This window comes from Hevea brasiliensis, chromosome 7, assembly GCF_030052815.1.
Source record: "Hevea brasiliensis isolate MT/VB/25A 57/8 chromosome 7, ASM3005281v1, whole genome shotgun sequence".
In the NCBI taxonomy this organism is placed as follows: domain Eukaryota; kingdom Viridiplantae; phylum Streptophyta; class Magnoliopsida; order Malpighiales; family Euphorbiaceae; genus Hevea; species Hevea brasiliensis.
In genome coordinates, this window is record NC_079499.1 from 105,076,147 (window position 1) to 105,096,020 (window position 19,874).

The 19,874-nt window shown below is 30.6% G+C and overlaps 4 protein-coding genes across 8 annotated transcripts; 2 read left to right on the top strand and 2 right to left on the bottom strand.

Annotated features, from left to right (window-relative positions):
* Positions 1 to 785: 785 nt before the first annotated feature.
* Positions 786 to 6,427, top strand: LOC110644279 (probable methyltransferase PMT26). 4 transcript variants are annotated; one of them, XM_021796978.2, is made up of 11 exons: positions 786 to 954; positions 1,501 to 1,587; positions 1,696 to 2,891; positions 2,969 to 3,118; positions 3,776 to 4,046; positions 4,288 to 4,401; positions 4,495 to 4,669; positions 4,950 to 5,222; positions 5,497 to 5,691; positions 5,795 to 6,069; positions 6,193 to 6,427. In XM_021796978.2, exons 3-10 carry the CDS (start codon positions 1,752 to 1,754, stop codon positions 6,021 to 6,023), a joined length of 2,547 nt encoding a protein of 848 aa, XP_021652670.2. In that variant the 5' UTR covers positions 786 to 954; positions 1,501 to 1,587; positions 1,696 to 1,751; the 3' UTR covers positions 6,024 to 6,069; positions 6,193 to 6,427. The 4 variants fall into 4 exon arrangements, with proteins under 4 accessions (XP_021652670.2, XP_058006437.1, XP_021652672.2 ...); XM_058150454.1 differs by having other exon boundaries at positions 5,795 to 6,427; XM_021796979.2 differs by having other exon boundaries at positions 789 to 954; positions 1,519 to 1,587; positions 5,795 to 6,427.
* Positions 6,428 to 9,217: 2,790 nt separating this feature from the next.
* Positions 9,218 to 9,889, top strand: LOC110644304 (nuclear transcription factor Y subunit B-7-like). Its single transcript, XM_021797009.2, has one exon. It carries the CDS (start codon positions 9,253 to 9,255, stop codon positions 9,856 to 9,858), a length of 606 nt encoding a protein of 201 aa, XP_021652701.1. The 5' UTR covers positions 9,218 to 9,252; the 3' UTR covers positions 9,859 to 9,889.
* A 1,038-nt stretch (positions 9,890 to 10,927) lies between these two features.
* Positions 10,928 to 13,127, bottom strand: LOC110644287 (gibberellin 20 oxidase 2-like). The gene is made up of 3 exons (XM_021796985.2): positions 12,498 to 13,127; positions 11,571 to 11,892; positions 10,928 to 11,398 (listed from the first exon to the last, which is right to left on the bottom strand). Exons 1-3 carry the CDS (start codon positions 12,998 to 13,000, stop codon positions 11,132 to 11,134), a joined length of 1,092 nt encoding a protein of 363 aa, XP_021652677.2. The 5' UTR covers positions 13,001 to 13,127; the 3' UTR covers positions 10,928 to 11,131.
* Positions 13,128 to 16,610: 3,483 nt separating this feature from the next.
* Positions 16,611 to 18,528, bottom strand: LOC110644277 (GATA transcription factor 9). 2 transcript variants are annotated; one of them, XM_021796976.2, is made up of 2 exons: positions 17,909 to 18,528; positions 16,611 to 16,768 (listed from the first exon to the last, which is right to left on the bottom strand). In XM_021796976.2, the coding sequence occupies exons 1-2, from the start codon at positions 18,439 to 18,441 to the stop codon at positions 16,678 to 16,680; spliced, it is 624 nt and encodes a 207-aa protein (XP_021652668.2). In that variant the 5' UTR covers positions 18,442 to 18,528; the 3' UTR covers positions 16,611 to 16,677. The 2 variants fall into 2 exon arrangements, with proteins under 2 accessions (XP_021652668.2, XP_021652666.1); XM_021796974.2 differs by having other exon boundaries at positions 17,768 to 18,526.
* Between the last annotated feature and the right edge of the window lie 1,346 nt (positions 18,529 to 19,874).

Below are 19,874 nucleotides of genomic sequence, written 5' to 3' on the forward strand. Positions count from 1 at the left end.
TATATTTTAGAAAAAATTAAAGGAAAATAATTAATAATCATTTAAAAAAATTATTTTATTTTATTTTAATAGACATATAATTATTCGAATTGTAATACAAATTTCAATTATATTTAAAAAATTAACTAAAAAAAATTTATCGTTAATAAATTTCTATCATATGATTTTAAAATATAAAATATTAAAAACTAAATATTAAATTACATTATTAAAACAAAAAAAATAAACAAGCGATTTAATCAACAAGCAAAACAATTAATTCAAACTCATATAAAACTTGAAAAATTTAAATTTAATCACAATTATTTTTAACTTTTAATTCATATTAAAATTAGATCGAATTGATATTAATAATATTGATTCAATTTTAAATTAAAATTATTTTTTTTTAAATTAAAGTAACATAGAATTAAATTGGAGGAAAATTTAAGTCTAATTCTGAATACGAGCCTTTAGAATCAAAACAATTAATCTGATTTTAATTTCAATAAAAAAAATTAATTAAATTTATTCCTGTATAATATCGAAATTATAATAGATGCAGCTATTGATATTAGCTTAATCTTCAAGTTCAAGCTTTCAAAACAAAGATTCAATTGATGGAAACAGAGCATGCAGTGTATAATTCACATTTCACGTAATTATAGTTTCCGCGTCTCTTTCATATTCTCTTTCCTTTTTTTTTTTTTTTTTTCAATCTCACACTCTCATTATTTCAAGGAATTTTGCACATAAATAAATAAATAAATAAATAATCAAATCCTCACCGCATTTAAATAACAGAATCAGCTCCCAGCTTCATCTTCTCTGTATACTTTTGTTCTTTCGTCTCTCGCTCTCCCTCTCTCTCTCTCTCCCTCTGTCTTTCTGCAAGCAGCAGAAGAGAAGAGAAATGAATAGTTAGCGCTTGGTTCTATTCACTTCTTCCTTCGCTCGCTTCAATATCATATCAAGGTACTCACACTCACCTGATTTGTCTCAGATCTTTCACTCTCTTTCTATCTGTATGGTTTTTGTGTAGATCTATTATGATTTTTGTTGTGATCCTTTCTCATTGTAGTGCTGAATGTAATTTTTCGTGTATGCGTGTGGCCCTTGTGCTCACAAGCTAATGAGTTTTTGTTGTTGAGACGAAAGAGAGTAACAGGTGGAAGAGGATAATGTTATTTTAGTGATTTAGTGCAGATCTGAGTCATTTTAGATTTGGCTTTGGTGATCGGGCATTTGGTTTACTTGTGGAGCTATTTTCGTTTTTGTCCGGATTACTTTAAATGCTAATCGTAGATTATTTTGTTTATTTTCAGCTTTGGGTTAATTTTGCTCTGATCTGAGTCGTGATCTAGCTATTAATAGTTTTTTGTGGCCAATCATGTTTTTGTGGACTTGCATTTAATTTCTTTTTAGATCAAGAATAATTGTACACAGGGGAAGGCTTCAAAAATCTGGATATGTTTCTTGCCTATTATCTTAGTTATTAATAGTTGATTTGTTTGATGCAAGGGTATTTCCATGCTGTAGAAAGCAGCACACGTAAAATTGTTCTGCATATGGCATGTAAGACACCCCAAGTCCTGTGAAAGTAAAGAGGTGCATTTCTTTGCATTAGTGTCACTGTAATGCAGTTGTAATTTTATTGGATATCTCAATACTGGGTGTTGGTTTGCAAGATTCATCTAAGTTGACTTTGATCTGCAGGTTAGATTTTCAAGAATTGATTGAAGAAAGTAAAAGGAAAAAAGAAAAAAAAAACAATGGCTTTAGGAAAATATGCTAGGATAGACACTAGAAGGCAATCAACAAATTACTGCTCAACGGTGACGATTGTGGTCTTTGTGGCTCTCTGCTTGGTTGGGGTATGGATGATGACATCTTCATCTGTAGTTCCTGGTCAAAATGTGGATGTGCCTGCTCAGGAGAACAAGAATGAGATCAAGGAACCACTGGCTGAGAGCAACGAAAGCAACCCTAAGCAATTTGAGGATAACCCTGGTGATTTACCTGAGGATGCAACTAAAGGGGACAACAATAGAAGTCAACCTCAGGGAGAAGACAAGTCTAATACGCAAGAAACTCAAGAGGTGAAGGTGGAAGAGAAGCAAGAAGAGAAATCTGAGGAAAAGCAAGATGAAGTAATTAAGTCTAATGATGGCTCAAATAATGAGAAGCAAAATGAAGAAAGTAATACAGAAAATGGGGATTCTAAGACGCTAGATGGGGAAAAAAACTCAGAAGCTGGAGAGACAAAAACTAATGAGGGTGAAAATAGTGGCACTGGACAAGGTGATTCTGAGGAGAACTCAAAAGAGAACAAATCTGAATCAGACGAGACTGAAAAGAATCCAGGCACTGATGAGACTGAGACAAAATCGGATGAGAACTCTGGTGTAACAGAGAAGAAATCTGATGCAGATGACACCAAGACAAAGTCAGATGAGAATTCTGGTGATACGAAGGATGGGAAAACAGGGAATGGGCAGATAGAAGAGAAGGTGGATCTAAAAAATAACAAGGAGTCAGAGAAAACCTCTGATGAGCAGGCCAACAACCAGAGTGGAGTTGAGGTATTTCCTTCAGGGGCTCAGTCAGAGCTTTTGAATGAAACTGCCACTCAGACTGGGTCATGGTCAACTCAGGCATCAGAGTCAAGAAATGAGAAAGAAACTCAATTAGCTTCTAATCAACAAAACTCGTACAATTGGAAAACTTGCAATGTCACTGCTGGGCCTGATTACATCCCATGTCTTGACAATTGGCAAGCAATTAGGAGTCTTCGAAGTACCAAGCACTATGAACATCGAGAAAGGCACTGTCCTCAAGAACCTCCAACTTGTCTTGTTCCACTTCCTGAAGGATATAAACGCCCAATTGAGTGGCCCAAAAGCAGGGAAAAGGTATGCAAAACTACTTTATGTAAGTTCACTTTGCTTTTATTCTTGCCTTGATGAATTGATGCATTTTGTTTCCACAGATATGGTACAGTAATGTTCCGCACACCAAACTTGCAGAAGTTAAAGGGCATCAAAACTGGGTGAAAGTTACTGGCGAATACCTCACTTTCCCTGGTGGTGGAACTCAGTTTAAGCATGGTGCTTTACATTACATTGACTTCATAAATGAGGTGAAAATTGACAAGAAATTCAGTTGTTATTTGAACTCTCATTCTATTATATGCAATTTTGTATTTTCCTTGTCTTGTGATTTGCATGTTCATCACCTGTTGCATATGTTATAATTTTTTATTTTACTTGGCTTAATGCCCTTTGCTTCTTTCCTCTTTTCTGAATAGAAAAGGTATTAGTATGGATATAGTCATAGAGGATTGTGATATTTAAGTTTATGCACCATGTGTTACATTAATTTATGAATTTTTTTTTATTAATTGAATTGAACATTTTGGTGCAAGAGGTAAAGGTCATTCCATATTTCAAATTTTCTCCTGGATCTTTATATATTCTGGACTGCAATTACTATATGATTCTACAGGATGTTAACCCTAGTGTCTCCTAAATATATTGACTCTGTAGCACTAATGGGGTAGAGGAGAATCTTATAACTTCTTTGATGGGATTGCATTATTCAACTTTTTCTAAATTCAGCATAATTGATGATTCATGTTGAAAAGATTGTCTTAATTTCCCTTGTTATTCTGCATTGAAACAAGAATGAGCACAAATTTTTGAGGGTTTTATCTGATATCGGACAATGATTAACACTAATAATTCATTTATTTGGCATGTTGTTGTCCCATTCTTGATATTAAGATATCTATATGCAGTCTGTGCCTGATATTGCATGGGGAAAACGCTCCCGTGTGATATTGGATGTTGGTTGTGGTGTTGCTAGCTTTGGAGGCTTTCTCTTTGATAGGGATGTTGTCACGATGTCGTTTGCCCCTAAAGATGAACATGAGGCTCAAGTGCAATTTGCTCTTGAAAGAGGAATCCCTGCTATATCTGCTGTGATGGGAACACAGAGACTTCCTTTTCCAGGCAGAGTCTTTGATATTGTCCACTGTGCTCGATGCAGAGTCCCATGGCATATTGAAGGTAGGGAGCTATTTTTTGCATGCCATGATCAGATGATTTAGAGCTCATTTAGGTTTTTGATTTTTGTGCTGGTGTACTTTTTTATTTTATTATGTCCTGAGCTGATCTCTTTTGAATGCTAAATTTTATAGTTGGTGTTCTTAGATTTAGATATTTTATTTTTAACTGTTGCATTTTTTCAATGAACAGAATTGAAAGAGAATGAATCATTTAATTTAACTAGTATCTTCAATGGAAACAGGTGGTAAACTTCTTTTGGAGTTGAATCGTGTGTTGCGACCTGGTGGTTTCTTTGTGTGGTCTGCCACTCCTGTTTATCAGAAGAAGGTTGCTGAAGATGTTCAAATTTGGAAAGGTAGATGGTTTCACCAACAAATATGTAATGATACCTCAAGAGATGTTTGATTAAGTCTAACAGCTGATTGCATTTTGCCGGAATTGTTTGCAGCTATGACCGAACTAACCAAAGCTATGTGCTGGGAACTTGTGTCCATTACCAAGGATACAGTAAATGGTGTGGGTATAGCTATATACAGGAAGCCTACTTCCAATGACTGTTATGAGAAAAGATCACAACAAGAGCCTCCACTGTGTGAAGCATCTGATGATCCTAATGCAGCCTGGTAAATTTTATTTCAACTAGAAGATGAAATTTTCTTTTTTATCTTTTGCGTGCTGCCAAAATTTCCGTGTGGACCTTTCATTCATGGTTTAGCAATTGGATGTTTGTATTAATTATCTTGGGAAAATATTTCAGTTTCTTTTATACAATGCCAAAATAAAGTCAAGGATGTGTTTGTCACTTACTCCTAGAATAGATTGCTACCAGTCCACAGAAACTCATGCTTCTTAACAGTGGAGCCCTCTGCCCATTCTAACCCTTAGTTTGATTCTTATGCTCAGGAACGTGCCACTGCAAGCATGTATGCACAAGGTTCCAGTAGATTCAGTAGAACGTGGATCTCAATGGCCAGAGCAATGGCCAGCGAGGTTGGAGAAAGTACCTTATTGGATGTTGAGTTCCAAAGTTGGAGTTTATGGTAAACCAGAACCAGAGGATTTCACTGCTGACTATGAGCACTGGAAGCGGGTGGTATCTAAGTCATATCTAAATGGAATGGGAATAAAATGGTCATCTGTGAGAAACGTCATGGACATGAGAACTATCTATGGAGGGTAAGCATAATTATCGATTTCCCTAGTACAAAGACTGTTAATTGTTTTAATACTCCTTTTCCTTCAAGCAAAACAAATAAACCATGCTACTGTCCTCTACAGTTGATATAGTTATTATATCGTGTAATGATTCTGAGGGCATGGAGAATCTACATTTTATTTTGAAAGACTGTGCTCCTCTTGAGTAGGTTTAAGGTTCTCTAGCAAACACACACTACACAATGTAGAGATTGCTTGGTTGTTTCTGATGATGATGATGTTGCTCTCCTTGCAGTTTTGCTGCAGCTCTGAAGGATATAAAGGTGTGGGTCATGAATGTAGTCCCAATAGACTCCCCAGATACTCTACCTATAATTTATGAACGTGGTCTTTTTGGCATTTATCATGACTGGTGTGAATCATTTAGCACCTACCCTAGATCTTATGATCTTCTTCATGCAGATCATCTCTTCTCAAAGGTTAAAAAGAGGTGTGTACTAACAATTTTTCTTACTGTATAATGCTTCCCATAATTGGATAGTCTATTGCTTCGCCCTAGTCCATAGTCTGATGTTGCTATGTGGGTTTCATAGGTGCAATCTAGTGGCTGTAGTTGTGGAGGTTGATCGGATACTTCGGCCAGAAGGAAAGCTAATTGTCCGTGACAATGTTGAGACTGTTAGTGAGCTGGAGAACATAGTGAGGTCTATGCATTGGGAGGTCCGAATGACCTACTCGAAAGACAAGGAGGGATTGCTTTATGTTGAGAAATCCATTTGGCGACCCGAAGAGTCAGAGACCATCACATATGCCATTGCTTAAGCATGATTTGTGTCATAGCCCCTTCATTATCAAGGCTGTGTTGTCGGTGAGATTAGTTATTCTTTTTGTTCTGGTTGCTAATTGCAATGCTCAGTAATTGTTATCTCCTGGTTAGCTGTTGTACTATGTTAATTAGGCTTTTTTTTTTTGGTTTTCCATTCCCCTTTAGTTTTGATTTGATCACAAGATTGGAGCCACGCATAGATTCCATTGTTGAAGTGTAAAGTCCGGCATCAGAAAATGGACCAACATCAGAATTTGAAATTTTATGATAGGAAGACTTGTATTGCTGAAATCGTTTTATTGTATTCCCATAGGTGATTGTGAACAAGGCTTTGTAGTACATTCAAGATTTTGTTAATTTTTCATACCGTTTAGGCAGTATAGAAAATTCTTAACCTTCATGTGCCTGTTTTCCAGGAGACTAATAATCAAACCAAGCCTTTTTCTGAGATGCTGACAATTTTAGACAAAAGACATGGCTGCATCAAATTTTTTTTTTTTTATAAAAAAAGGAAAATGGTAATTATCGTTAATTGGAACATCCTATTGTTACTTAAAGATTAACCATTTCAAGAACGTGCACTTGAATCAAAATCCTTCGAAAAAATTGGGATAAAAGGGTTCAATTAAAGTCTAAATTAAATTTGAATAATCCCCATGTTCGTCTTTGTTTGGATTCTAGAACGTCCACTTCCATCAAATTAGTCTAAATTTGGGTAGCGAACAAAGTTTAAGGGAATAATACTAGAGTTAATTGTAAAAAAAAAAAAACTTTAAATTTTGTCAATTTTTATAATTTAATATTAAAATTTATATAATTATTAATTAAACTTTCACGTTTCAATTTGATCTTATTGTCAATAAATCAATAATTTATTTAATCAAAATTCTATATATATTGTCATATCATTAGTGAAGAAATCACATTATAAACTCTAAATTAACCCAAAGTCACTATAGATTCTAATTCTGCAAACAAAATAATTGGGATTGCAATTTTGAAAATTGGAATCTTCCCATATAAATAAAATAAGAACAATAACATAACACATTTTCAGATCAAACATTGTGACATTAAGTCTATCAACTCTAAAAATTTGAATTCCAATTAACATTCTAGTTATACAAAAAAAGAAATTCAAAAATTAAAATTTCGGTACAAATCTTAGATGAGTAAAAATACATAATTATAAGTTTCTTTTATATTTGCACAGATTCAAAAATAAAAAAGGAATTTTAAAAAATTAAAAGTTAAAGAAATTAAAAATTAGTAGAAGTTAACCTAAAAGAGGAGTCTTAAAATCTTGATTTAGAGCAATATCTTCCTCTTTTTGACTATCTAATTCATCACCACACTTATACACAAATCCAACAAGCCTTAAATGATCTTCTGAATATCTTTGCAAAAGTCCAACTTCCTTTTCATCATCCACCAATCGATCACAATCATAGAATCCCTCTTCACATCTTTGCAACTGTTCCTCGTCATCTACCTCCTTTTTCCTCTGGCTGTGCCAACAAGTGTGGATGCAAAGCTCGATTGCACATAGAAGAGAGAAGGAAGCACAGAGGAAAGGGGGAAGAATAAGGGAACAGAGGAGGAGAAAGATTTTGAATTTGTGAGGCTGAACTTTTACTTTTAGACATGGTAATCAATGGATGAAGAATTGAATCAGTAGATTCGAAGAAGTTTTGAGAAGAAGAAGCAACTTGCATGCATGTTAAGATTGAATCAGTGCATTAATAGAGTGAGAATCAATTTTGAAAAAAGGTTTACTTAAATATTTCTTATAGTAGAGAAGTTAGTGTTAATTTAAGGTTTCCGATGTGACTTCTTTAGCGATAATATGACAGCTAACGTAAAACTTCTATTAAGTATGATAACAATTTATTGATGTTCGGATCAATTTGAGATTTCAATTAAATGTGAGGGTTTAATTAATAATTTTACAAATTTCATAATTTAATTATAAAAATTAATAAACTTTAAGTTTTTTTTTGGCAATTAATCCATAGTACTATCACTAAAAGGTTGCTCTTTCAAGGTTTTCTCAATCATCTTCTTTAATTTTCAAGATGGGGTTTCCTGTAATTATATTCATTGGCAGCGAAGGGGGCGGACTTGATTTTGGGCTAGAGTGTACATCTCATCTTGCATTATTTTTTTTACCATCTCTTGGATTATCTTTCATAATTTGATTATTAATATCAACTATATGGTTAATTACTTGCACAAAAAATCAACCCTTAGATTGTTTTGGGCTACAAGAGTTTTTGTTTATTATGAAAAAAAAAAAAATTATGCAATCATGATTAATTTACTTTCACTCCATCCCATCTTTATTATACATATTGATCACCACCACCTTGCTTAAATTGTCAACATTTAGTTACTAATTGATATCACCACTTATTATTATTATTATTATTATTATTATTATTATTATTATTATTATTATTATTATTATCATTGCAACTACCATCATTTAATAAATTAAATATATATCAGAACAAAAATTTTGTATTATATTGTATTATTTTAATTTTTAAAATTAAACATAATAATTAAACACCCAATACTTTTCATTATATATTTACATTACATTTTTTTTATTATGTTCTGTCCATTAATGTATTATTGAACATAATTTAAATGCTTATATCACCATGTAATTTTAATCTTATCTTTTCTTTTATTGTAATATAAAAAATTTATCTTAAAATACACATTTCTATTGCATTCATATTATAGCAAAAAAATTAAGTATAAAGCATTAGATTTTTTTTTTTTTTTTAATATTTACAGTGAGTGATATTTTTAGTCAGTTTTGGCGTATTAAAATTAAGTTTCTTTTCCAATAAATCTTAACTATATAATCCCTCCCATTAGCTTAATGCATTAAGATTAATAATTTTATAATTTTAGATTGCTCCCCACAGAAAGAGAGATTCTCTTCCTTATAATTGGACTAACCTTTTGGGTTATAAGCATTAAACCTTGGAAAAGTAATTAATTACCTTCTCCACATTGAGAGCGAGTCCCTAGGCTTAGCTAATTAAACATGAACCAAGTTCTTTTCTTAATCCCCTCTTCATTTGCCTATTCTCTTGCTTTTCTTTTCCTTTATTTGAATCCATAAAACTCATTAAACACCATCAAATTTTAAATCCAATTTCTTGAAAAATTTTAGTATCTATTTGAGTGAGTGAGTGGAAGAGAGAAACAATGGAAGACGAGAGCCATGGAAGTTGTCCAAATGTCCCCAGCGGAGGAAGCCCAGAAAGTCCATGCTTAAAGAGCACAAGTAGCAACAACAACAAAGAGCAAGATCGATTCCTTCCTATAGCCAACGTTGGAAGAATAATGAAGAAAGTGATTCCTGGAAATGGGAAAATCTCAAAAGATGCAAAAGAAACAGTTCAAGAATGTGTTTCTGAATTTATTAGCTTCGTCACAGGAGAAGCTTCTGATAAATGTCAAAGAGAGAAGAGAAAGACTATTAATGGAGATGATATCATTTGGGCAATAACAACTCTGGGTTTTGAAGATTATGTTGCCCCTCTTAAGTTGTATCTCAGCAGATATAGAGAGATTGAAGGAGAGAAGCTTAATATCCCAAAGCAACAAAGAACAGATCAAAGGTTGCAACAACCACAAGAACAAGATCAAAGTTTACCATCCTTCAACTCTGTATATTCCTCAACTACCTCTCTTATCTCTCAACCATCATTTGTGCCTGCTGATCAATCATTTTCCTTAAACTTCTCCCCTAATTCCATTCAAAAACAACTACAACAACATGATCAAATTGATTCAGTTGGGCATTGGTAAGGGTTCAAATTATGAAATCAACAAAAGCAAGTGAAAGATTACATATATGATTTTTTTCTTTTTTTTTTTTGGTGAGATGGGTTTGTGGGTTTATACAATATTGTTAATAAGAACCTATTAATCTGTGATATCACCTAACCATAATTATATTACTTAATGTTATACATATACTTGGGTATATCATTATGTGAAGCATACATATTTAGTTAACTTAATTAGCTTTGAATTTCATGAATTGACGAGTGTTCTTCATATGAATGTAAATATTTTGCATCAGAAACTTGGCGTTGGATTTTAGTTTTTTTTTTTTTTTTTTTAATATTAAAATGCGGGGAAATATAATGTAAACTTTTAAAATTACAGTAACTTAGGTTAAGTTCATTAATTAATAATGTTAATTTAGTTGATTAAAAAATTTTTTGGCTAAATTTTTAACATTACATATTGGATAGACAATAAGCCTGCTTGGAATCTGGTAGTTCAAACCTGCTTTTGGAAAATCACCTTTTAGACGTTAAAAATATTTTTAAAATTTTTTTTTGAAATTTTATGACTAAAATATGTTAAATTTAATGCAAATGAATCCGCAAAGATTGATTAAGGGCAAAATAATTTGATTTGTTTATTATTAATTGATTGAAATTTCAAATTTTCAATAATAAACTATTATTTTAGTTGTTTATTATTACTGGTAAGTATCCTGTCAAGAAAATATACAGAGAGAGAGAGAGAGAGAGAGAGAGAGAGAGAGAGAGAGAGAGAGAAAGAGAGAGAGAGAGAGAGACCAGACTATAGAAGCCATTAGATGATGGTTTAGAAGAATGAAATTAACAATGATCAAAAGCATAAAGAAACTATATTTTTTTTTTCAAAATACTCTACTTTGAAAGAAATATACTATCTAAAAGTATGCCTCTAGCTGCTTATCAGAAAAAGTACATTTACAAGTAAATTTAAAAAAAAAAAGATGAGTATATGAATTAACCTATTAGAAAGTAATTTATTTTTAAAATGTAAAAGATAATAATACTCATAATATAGTTTAAAGTGTAACAAATTAGAGCATAAATTGATAAATTATATTACATTTAATTAAAAAAAGTGTAATTTACCAGATTTCATCTAAGTAAATTACTTCTGTTACAAAAAAAAAAAAAAAAATTACTTCCTAAAAGGATATAATACAAATTAAATAAAACTCTTCTTTACATTTTTTTTTTGATAATTCAACTTCTTTAGTCTGCTTACTCTCAAGCAAACAAAACCCTAGAAGTTAGATGGTTTTAGAAGATAGAAGCCATTGGATGAAGCTTTGGAGGGTAGCAACATCAGCTCTGTAGTAGTTTTGTGTAAACTCCAATAAGTCAGACCATGTGAAATCTGGGTACTTTCTTGGCCCTTCTCTGCAAACAAGATCTTGTGGGGGTCTCACCACTTTGTCCTCTTTTGGACACACAAAGAAAACCAGTGATCTTCTTTCTCTCTCTCTGTTCACCACTGCTCTATGCATGCAACTTTTGCATTTCCCATTGGATAATGCCTGCAGCATTCATATCAATCAAATTTATTATATAACATCATATGATTTCATCACCTTATCCAATTCCTTCATTTTAAAATCTACAATATATGTTTACCTTGAAAATCTACTTAACTTTTAACAGAAACATTGGTGACGTTGATGATGTTAATTACAATGCAATGTAACTTACCATGAAGGTATCACCAACGTTAATGACAAAGGCATCAGGGCGAGGTCGGATTGCTTGCCATTTGTTATTAGCAAAGACTTGAAGACCACCAACTTCGTCTTGGTGAAGAATTGTTAAGGATGTTGGGTCACAATGAGGACCAGTTCCAAGGGTTAGCCCTGAATTATTGCAAGGTGGATAGTTGTTACACCTCATTATTGAGCTTCCATCTTCAAAAAATCTCCTGTAATGAAAACGATCCACTCCCAAGCTAACAGCCAGTAGCTCGAATATTTGTAGAGATAATCTCCTCATCTCTTCGCAGTATCTTTGGTAAACCCACCTAAAATACAATGCCTTTTTACATAGTCAAGAACCCAAATAATCAAACTGAAATTGAAGGTTGAATCATGGGTCTAATGACATTTTTTCCTGATAAAAAATCAACAGAAAAGAAGAGAAATAAAATATCCCTTCAAAATTAAAGCTTTCAAAAGATTAACCCTTTTTTGGAAAGAGGTTTTTTAAAGTAATGAAAAAATTTTTCATATTTAAAAATCTTGAATTTATGTTATGTTTGAGAGGATGGAAGGTTTTTTAAAGTATAATTTTTTAGAGGTTTTTGAAAACTTTCACAAAACCTTTATTTTCCAACCCATCTAATTGGTGGGTTAAGAAAGTTTTCCAAATACTTTAAAAAAATCTTCCTTTACTCTTACATACTAAGAAATTATTAAGATTTAAGAATTATGAAAAACTTTACTTTATAAAACTTTATTTTACTTTTAACTCTTCTCAAAATATATCAAATCGATATAAGAAATTAAATGAATTTAAAATAATACAAGTAACAATTTTAAAGAGTATTCTAAAACTAATCTTAAATGTATTAAATCAATTTAGAAAAATAACCTAAGAGTATATAATTTAACAATAAAAATATCATACCCCGTTGGTTGAAAATCTTCCCCCAAGAAATGTTTGAAATAATCAACAACAATTGGGTGAGAGTCATTTCCATGGTACCCAAATGAGAATGTCTCCTTCCAAGGCAACTTAGAGGAAAACCGATCGGCATGAGCACAGGAATAACCAGATACACCGCCGGGTTGCCTCCGAACACTGAGCTTCTTATCTAGAGGGAGTTTAAAGATTGTACCAATTTCTTGATGCGCAGCTCGAATAAGGGAAGCATCAACTCCATGGTTGGTGACCTGAAAGAAGCCATGGTTTAAGCAAGCAGCCCCGATAAGCTGAGCTGCATGGGCAGTTTCCACCTCATCTCCTTTCAAGAACCCGTTCAAATCTATCAAAGGTTCATTAAGCTCGTCCTGCTGGTCGCTGACTAAATCACCATGTTGCCAAATGAACTCAGTTGGCAAGTTTGGCTGTTTCTGCAAGACTGATGAGTCAAAAACAAGAACCCCAGCAAGTTCCTCTCTTGCACTCATTCCGGGGGCGCAAAAGAAGACTGGACGCCAACTGATTAGATTAAGATTAGATTAGATGTAGGAGAGACATTTCTGAGGAGCTTGTGAATTGTGCCAAAAGATGCTAGCTATTTATAGCAAAACCAACATGCTAGAGGAGGAGAGATAAACAAATGAGACTATCTAAAGAGATTGAGAACAAGAAAATAAATGGAAATTTTTTGCTCACATGGATTAAAAAAAATGTGAACTTAATATTTACTTTTTTTTTTAGAACTGAATTTAATATTTACTTGTTGTATATTGAATTGTCACAATCAATATGTGAAATATATAATTCTTTCAAATGTATGGTGGAATTTTTATCTATTTATTTTTTAATTTATGATAAATTAAGTATGAATAGTTTAATAAAATATAAAATAGATTCAACAGAGATTTAATCTCGTTGGTAAAAATGAAAATTTAGAAAATAAAATTTTAGCTCCAACTTAGAATCTCTTCTTTTCATATTTTAATAATTTAAAAATGTTTAAAAATTAATAAATTATGGTTGAATAATTAGAAATGTGGAATTAGAAGAAGGGGTTATATAGGAGCCAGACACTGAGACGAGTGGACGACCTTTAACCCTCAAATAGGTCATTTTCTCATTGCCAAAAGCACTATATATATATATATATATATATATATATATATATATATATATATATAAAAGAGAGAGAGAGACTGAAAACAAAAGTAGAATCACCATGTCCATGCAGCAGTAATGTATTCTTCCCTATCTTTGGTTATTCTACTCTATCTTTTGTTCCTGCCTTCTATCGTCTCTTTCCACAGAGTCGAAACTTGCCTGTTCCCAAGAGTGAAGAATCCCATGTGTAGGACTTTTTTGTCTTTTCCTGAGATGATAATGCTTATTCTGGATATATCTGCCTGTTGTTGTTTTTTTTGGATCAAGCTGATCTTGACTCTTCGTTATCGATTCGGATTAAGGGTTACGACTTATTAGAACCGGATTAGAGATTTCTTTCTAACCCTAATCTTAGTTTTGGTTTGATTTCAATTCTTTAATTTTGATAAATCCAACATTTATTCTTTTTTAATGAAAAAGAAATTCAATCTAAGATTAATTTTAATCGATCCAAATTCGATCAATATCAAATTCAGTCTAATTTTGATTTCAAACTAAATTGTTGTTGAGTTTAATTCTAAATATTATATGCAATCTTGGATTAAATTGAATACTAAATAAAGAAATGCATCCTAGAATGTAATTTGAGGTGGAAAAAAATGTAGATATATATACACATTCTATCCAAACAGAAATTATGCTAAGAAGATATTTTTTCCATCTATTGTATTTATGATATCTAATTGCGTATTTGAATATGAAATAATGGAAGTCAATTTTTGCATTAGCTTACCCACTATTGATTATTTTTATTTTTTTATTTACAATTAATTTGCAAATCAATTATTATCAATTTTTAAAACTAATTAAAATCGGTTGCCAGTAGAAATTGATTTTGCAACCAACTTTTCAGTTGTTAAATTAGTTACATATAGCAATCATTTACAAAATGGTTGCAAAATTTACAAAATTAAAAACACCAATTTTTTGTAACTAATTATATTTCGGTTGTTAAATCGATTTCTACTAGCAATCAATAATTTTTTTTTATCAAAAATTTTATTTTTTTAAGTTTAATTAATTTAGCAATCGATTTAGTTGTGTGCTGCTATTTGCAATCAAATTGATTGTTAATTACTATTTGTAACTAGGTTAATTGTAACTAACTGAATATGTTGCTAAATTGATTAGCAACTGATTTTAATGGATTAGCAACTGATTCGGTCTGTTACTAATTGTATATATATATATTTTTTTGTAGTGAATGTAGGGAATCGATAAACTATATATATTTTTCTAGATATATATTATTGATAACTAATTGTTATTTTTTTTAATTAAATAACTAATTGCTGTTTGGAATTTTGGATAAGTATGATTCAAATTTTTGAGATTAAAACTAGCCCTTAAAAGTTATCCCAACTCCATTTTGGTGTTAGTTAATTTCAGTTCTAGTATGATTAAAACTACCACTTAAAAGTTATCCCAAATCCATTATGGTGTTAATTAGTTTCAATTCTAGTCTAATACTCTAATTTAGGTTTTATCTTAATTTTGATCAAATTCAATAGTTGAATTTTTTTCAAAAAATTAGTTTGAGTTTGACTCAAAATCCAACTGATTGATTTTAATCCAATTTATTATCAATTGAATTTGACTAGTTCTAGTTCAGTTGTTCTCTATTAGAATCAATCTCATTCTATTTCTGAATAAGCATTGTTAAGATTATTAAAAAAAAATAATTTTAATGTGTAAGACATGAATGATTATTTTATAAATTTTGTATATTAATTTACATTTTCTCTCCAACTCCTCTATACTCCCTTTCTTTCTTTAACAGTGGCTCAAAACCTCTCTTAATCTCTCTATTACCTATATTTCATATTTTATTTTTTATTGTAAATTATTAAAAATTACCTACATTCCATATTTTCTTTTTTTTATTGTAAATTATTAAAAATCACATTCTCTTTTTTATTAGATTAAAAAGCACATACTTATAAAATAGTGGGTTAAATTTCATTCACCTTTTCTCAATTTAGAGAGTAATTTTATTATCATTAATTAACAATGATAGATTAAGGGGGCTAATAGGGGCACCACCCCTAAATTTTTAATTTTTGATTTAGAGGAATTTAAATATGAACATGTATTTAATAGGCTTTCTCTTCTAGCCTCCAAAAAGTTTCTAATAAAGTTTAAAAGATTAATTTTTTTATTTGTTTAATTCAATAAAAAAATTAATAAACCCATATTTTCATAATTTAAAAGATTATTTTTATTGACCCAATTACATTAAAAAATTAATAGTCTATATTTTTTAAATTTCTTTTTAAGTAATAAAAAAGAATTTTAAAAAGATTCAAATTATGAGTAAAATACAATATATACATGAATTTAAGTACTCTATTTGTCCAACGTCGAACTCAGGTTTGGAAGGCGTTATTGTCTCCCATTAATTTTTTTTTTTTTAATTTAGAGTAGTTTAAATGTAGACATATGTTCTTAGTAAATTTTCATATTTAATCCCTAAAAATTTATAACAAAATTTTTAAAGGTAGATTCTTCTAATGACCTAATTAGAAAAAAAAAATTAATGAATCCATATTCTAATAATTTAAATCTTTTTTATTTGCCCAATTAAATTAAAAAAATAAATGTTTATATTTTTAAAATTTTTTAAATAATAAAAAATAATTTTAAAAGAAATTAAAATTATAAATGAGATACATAAGACACTTGATCTAAATTTTAAATTCGTTATTGCCCTTTATATATGTTGCATTAATTATTAATTAATATTTTTTTAATTTATCCAATTAAATTTAAGAGTTGATCTCTCATATTTTTTTAATTTTTTTTTAAATTATATTAAAATTTGAAAAAATTAAATTATGAATAAAATATACAAACATTTAATGCTAAATGTCGCATACACCATCCTTAAAAAACAGTCGGTCACCGTCCGTCAACTTTAATATGAAAGTTATGAAAGTTACATAACTTTAATATGAAAGTTACATATCTCCTGATCTATACACATGTTTCCAAGTATGATTAAATATCATATTTTTTTATCTGGCATCTCCTTCTCTCTTTTAGTGTGCCCAACAAGTGATTCCCCTCTTTGCTTAATTTGTCTAGCGGGCCAAAACCTAGAAATTCAAGAGAAACCCCAAAATAAAAAAACCAACGTCAGAGTAATCCAACATCAAAATCTCATTAATAAAAAAATTACATAAATTCTTATCTAAATTTTAAAATACGAAATTAATAATTCTTATTCAAAATGAAGAGTGATCATACAAAATCAAACAATTTGTATTCCTTTGTAATAATCTATACTCAATAATTACAAAACCAAATCATAAAATTGATAAAATTTTTAAGTGATTATAACACTATGTCTAATTTTGTAGTCGATAAACTAAGGAAAGAATGCATTGAAAATAATAAAAGTGTGTTTATAATTTGGATTTGGCTGGTAGGATGTTCAAGAAGGTGAGGGAATATGAGGATGAGACAAGAAAGAAAAGATAATCTTTGTGGATAAAGAGACAACATTGGTGGAACTAAGGGAGATCATTGAAATTCTTGGAGGAGGAGGAGGAGTGCTTGAGAAAAATGATGTTGGATATCTAGTGCTATTAATTAAAGGATGAAACAACCACTACAATCGACAAAGACGATTTTGATAAAGCAGTGACTGACAATGACACCGTTTTGAGATTGTGATTTGAGACCACAGAAAAAAGGATTGTGTGATAGAGGGGGAAGAGAGGTAGGACGAGCAATTAAGGTTGTCGCAAAGGAATGAGAGGGATTAAAAAGAAAGAGTGAGACAACGAAGAGTGGGTGAGGAAGAAAGGCTTTCAGAGATTGATGGTTGAAGAAATTTATCCAATATCAAAACAATAAATATATTTTAATGGCATTTGATAAATTATATTTTAAAATATAGGGATCAGGTTAATAAATTTAAAAGCTCAAATTGAGGATTAGTATAAATAAATTCTAAAATTAAAAAGAAAAATAATTACCATCGTGATTACAAAATAATTAACTTAAATTGTTTAAAAAAAATCAACTTAAATAAATTAATCAAGAAGCCTGATGGATAAAAAAATAGACCAGTAATTAATAAAGCAACTAACCCTATTTAATCATTGCTTTCATCCAACCCTGTCATCTTTTTTCTTTTCAATATTTTCTTGTGAAAATTTGAGTGATTCTCACTATTAAATGTGGGGCTTGAAACCGGCCGATACTCCGGCAACAGCCTTCCCGATTTGTACCTTACACCACAAGCATTACACAGCGTTTTTGGCCCTGACGGTCCGAGCCTCCACTGCGGTGTTTTATCAGTTTCACAATGACTGCACCTTCTCTCGACTTTCCGAAACAAATCATCACCCATCGCTGATGACGCCTTCTCCGATTCAAAATCCCACGCATCTCGTTTTCTCTGTTTCAACACACGGTTGCTACGTTGTTTCTTGTGCGTAAAACCAGTAAAAGTAAAGGGTTCCAGGCTACGTAGTCGCTTCTTATTAGCTATTATTGTAGTACTCTTGTTTTCTTCTACTTTCTCAATCGTTTGCTCCGGGGTAACAGGAAAATCAGCTGGTGATTCGGTGTAGGCTCTAAAATCATCAAAAAGGGACAGGGGTTCATGTTCCAGGGTGAAACACAAATCACTTAAAGAGATTAGATCAGTGGAGAAACTAGGAAACCATTCCAGGTCCTCTATTGGATCCTGTGGGATACAGAGTTGACATTCCAGGTCCTCTATTGGATCATCCAAAGCATGATCATATACATTAGCCATTGCAGAGAATTGATAGAGAGACGGAAGAAGAGAGGACAGCGACGGAGACGTAAATTGCTGTCCATTATATATATATAAGAGAAGAATGACTGCTATGGAAGGATTCCTTTTCGATTTTTCAGGGATATTATAAATTTACTTAGCAAACAAGTTTTGGTTTTTATTTTGAGATATATATCATGTGACCTACCAATAGGAGAGGAGCACGTGGCCATCTTTATTAATTTGTATTCCATCAACAAATATATTTTTTTTTCTTTCTTTTTAAGCTAGTTACGCGGAATTTAGATGTGGGAATTGAAGTCATATTATAAATTTAAAAGGGTAAAATTGATAGATATGGGAATTGAAATCATACTATAATTTTAAAAAAGGATAAAACTGTTACATATGGGAATTGAAATCATATTATAATTTTAAAAAGGATAAAATTGGTAAATAAATAGGGTGATGACTTGTGTTACCATGATAATTATGCATTAATTGGAGATAATTTGAGTATGAAATAAATCATTTTTAATTCCTAAGATAAGTCATCATTCAAGCTAATTGAAGTCATGAAAATTGATTAAAATTGGGAATATTGTTTCTAATACGTGTAAAATTAAATGGAATATATTATATTATGCTGATTGGGATTGCCACCACATTAGAATCTTTAATTTATTGATCTACCTAAAATAAATTAAATTAGAAAAATAATCTTCTGTGCCTTTTTATATCCCTTTTATGTCTTTCACTTTTTTTTTAATATACATTTTTTAATTTACTCCAAAAGATTTTATTTTTTAATTTATTCTAAAAAAATATTTTTTAAATTAATGCCTTAATGATATAAACTAACCCCAGCCGCCTCTCTAAATTCTTCTCTTTCCCCTTTAAGTTTTTTAGGGTATTGTCACTAATATTTGCCTTTTTTTGTATTTTTTATATTTATTTTGTATTTTTTTAATAATTTCCAAATTTGTATCTTTTTGAATGGGGTTGAGTATTAGGTTCAAATCGAACCGAATAATTAAAACTAAATTAACCAAATTACTATATTTTAGAAATCAAATCAAATCGAAATTAATGAAAAATTGAATTAAATCACTCTATTTTGGTTTATTTCAGTTTGAACCGAATGGTTTTTGAGTTTGAAGGAATTTTTTAATTTAGACTTAATTTTTAAGTTATTTAGTCTAATTTTGACTTTAGTTTGAACCTAATAACCATAAATAAATGAAATTAAACAATTTATATATATATATATATATATATATATATATATATATATATATATATATATAATTATATATAATTCATAAATTTCCTATAAAAATAATCCAATTTAAAAATTAATAAAGTAATTCAGTTCGATTCGATTCGATTCAACCGATTTTTTTTCTTTTTGAAACTGAACTAAACCGAAATAATTAAAATTCTTAAAATAC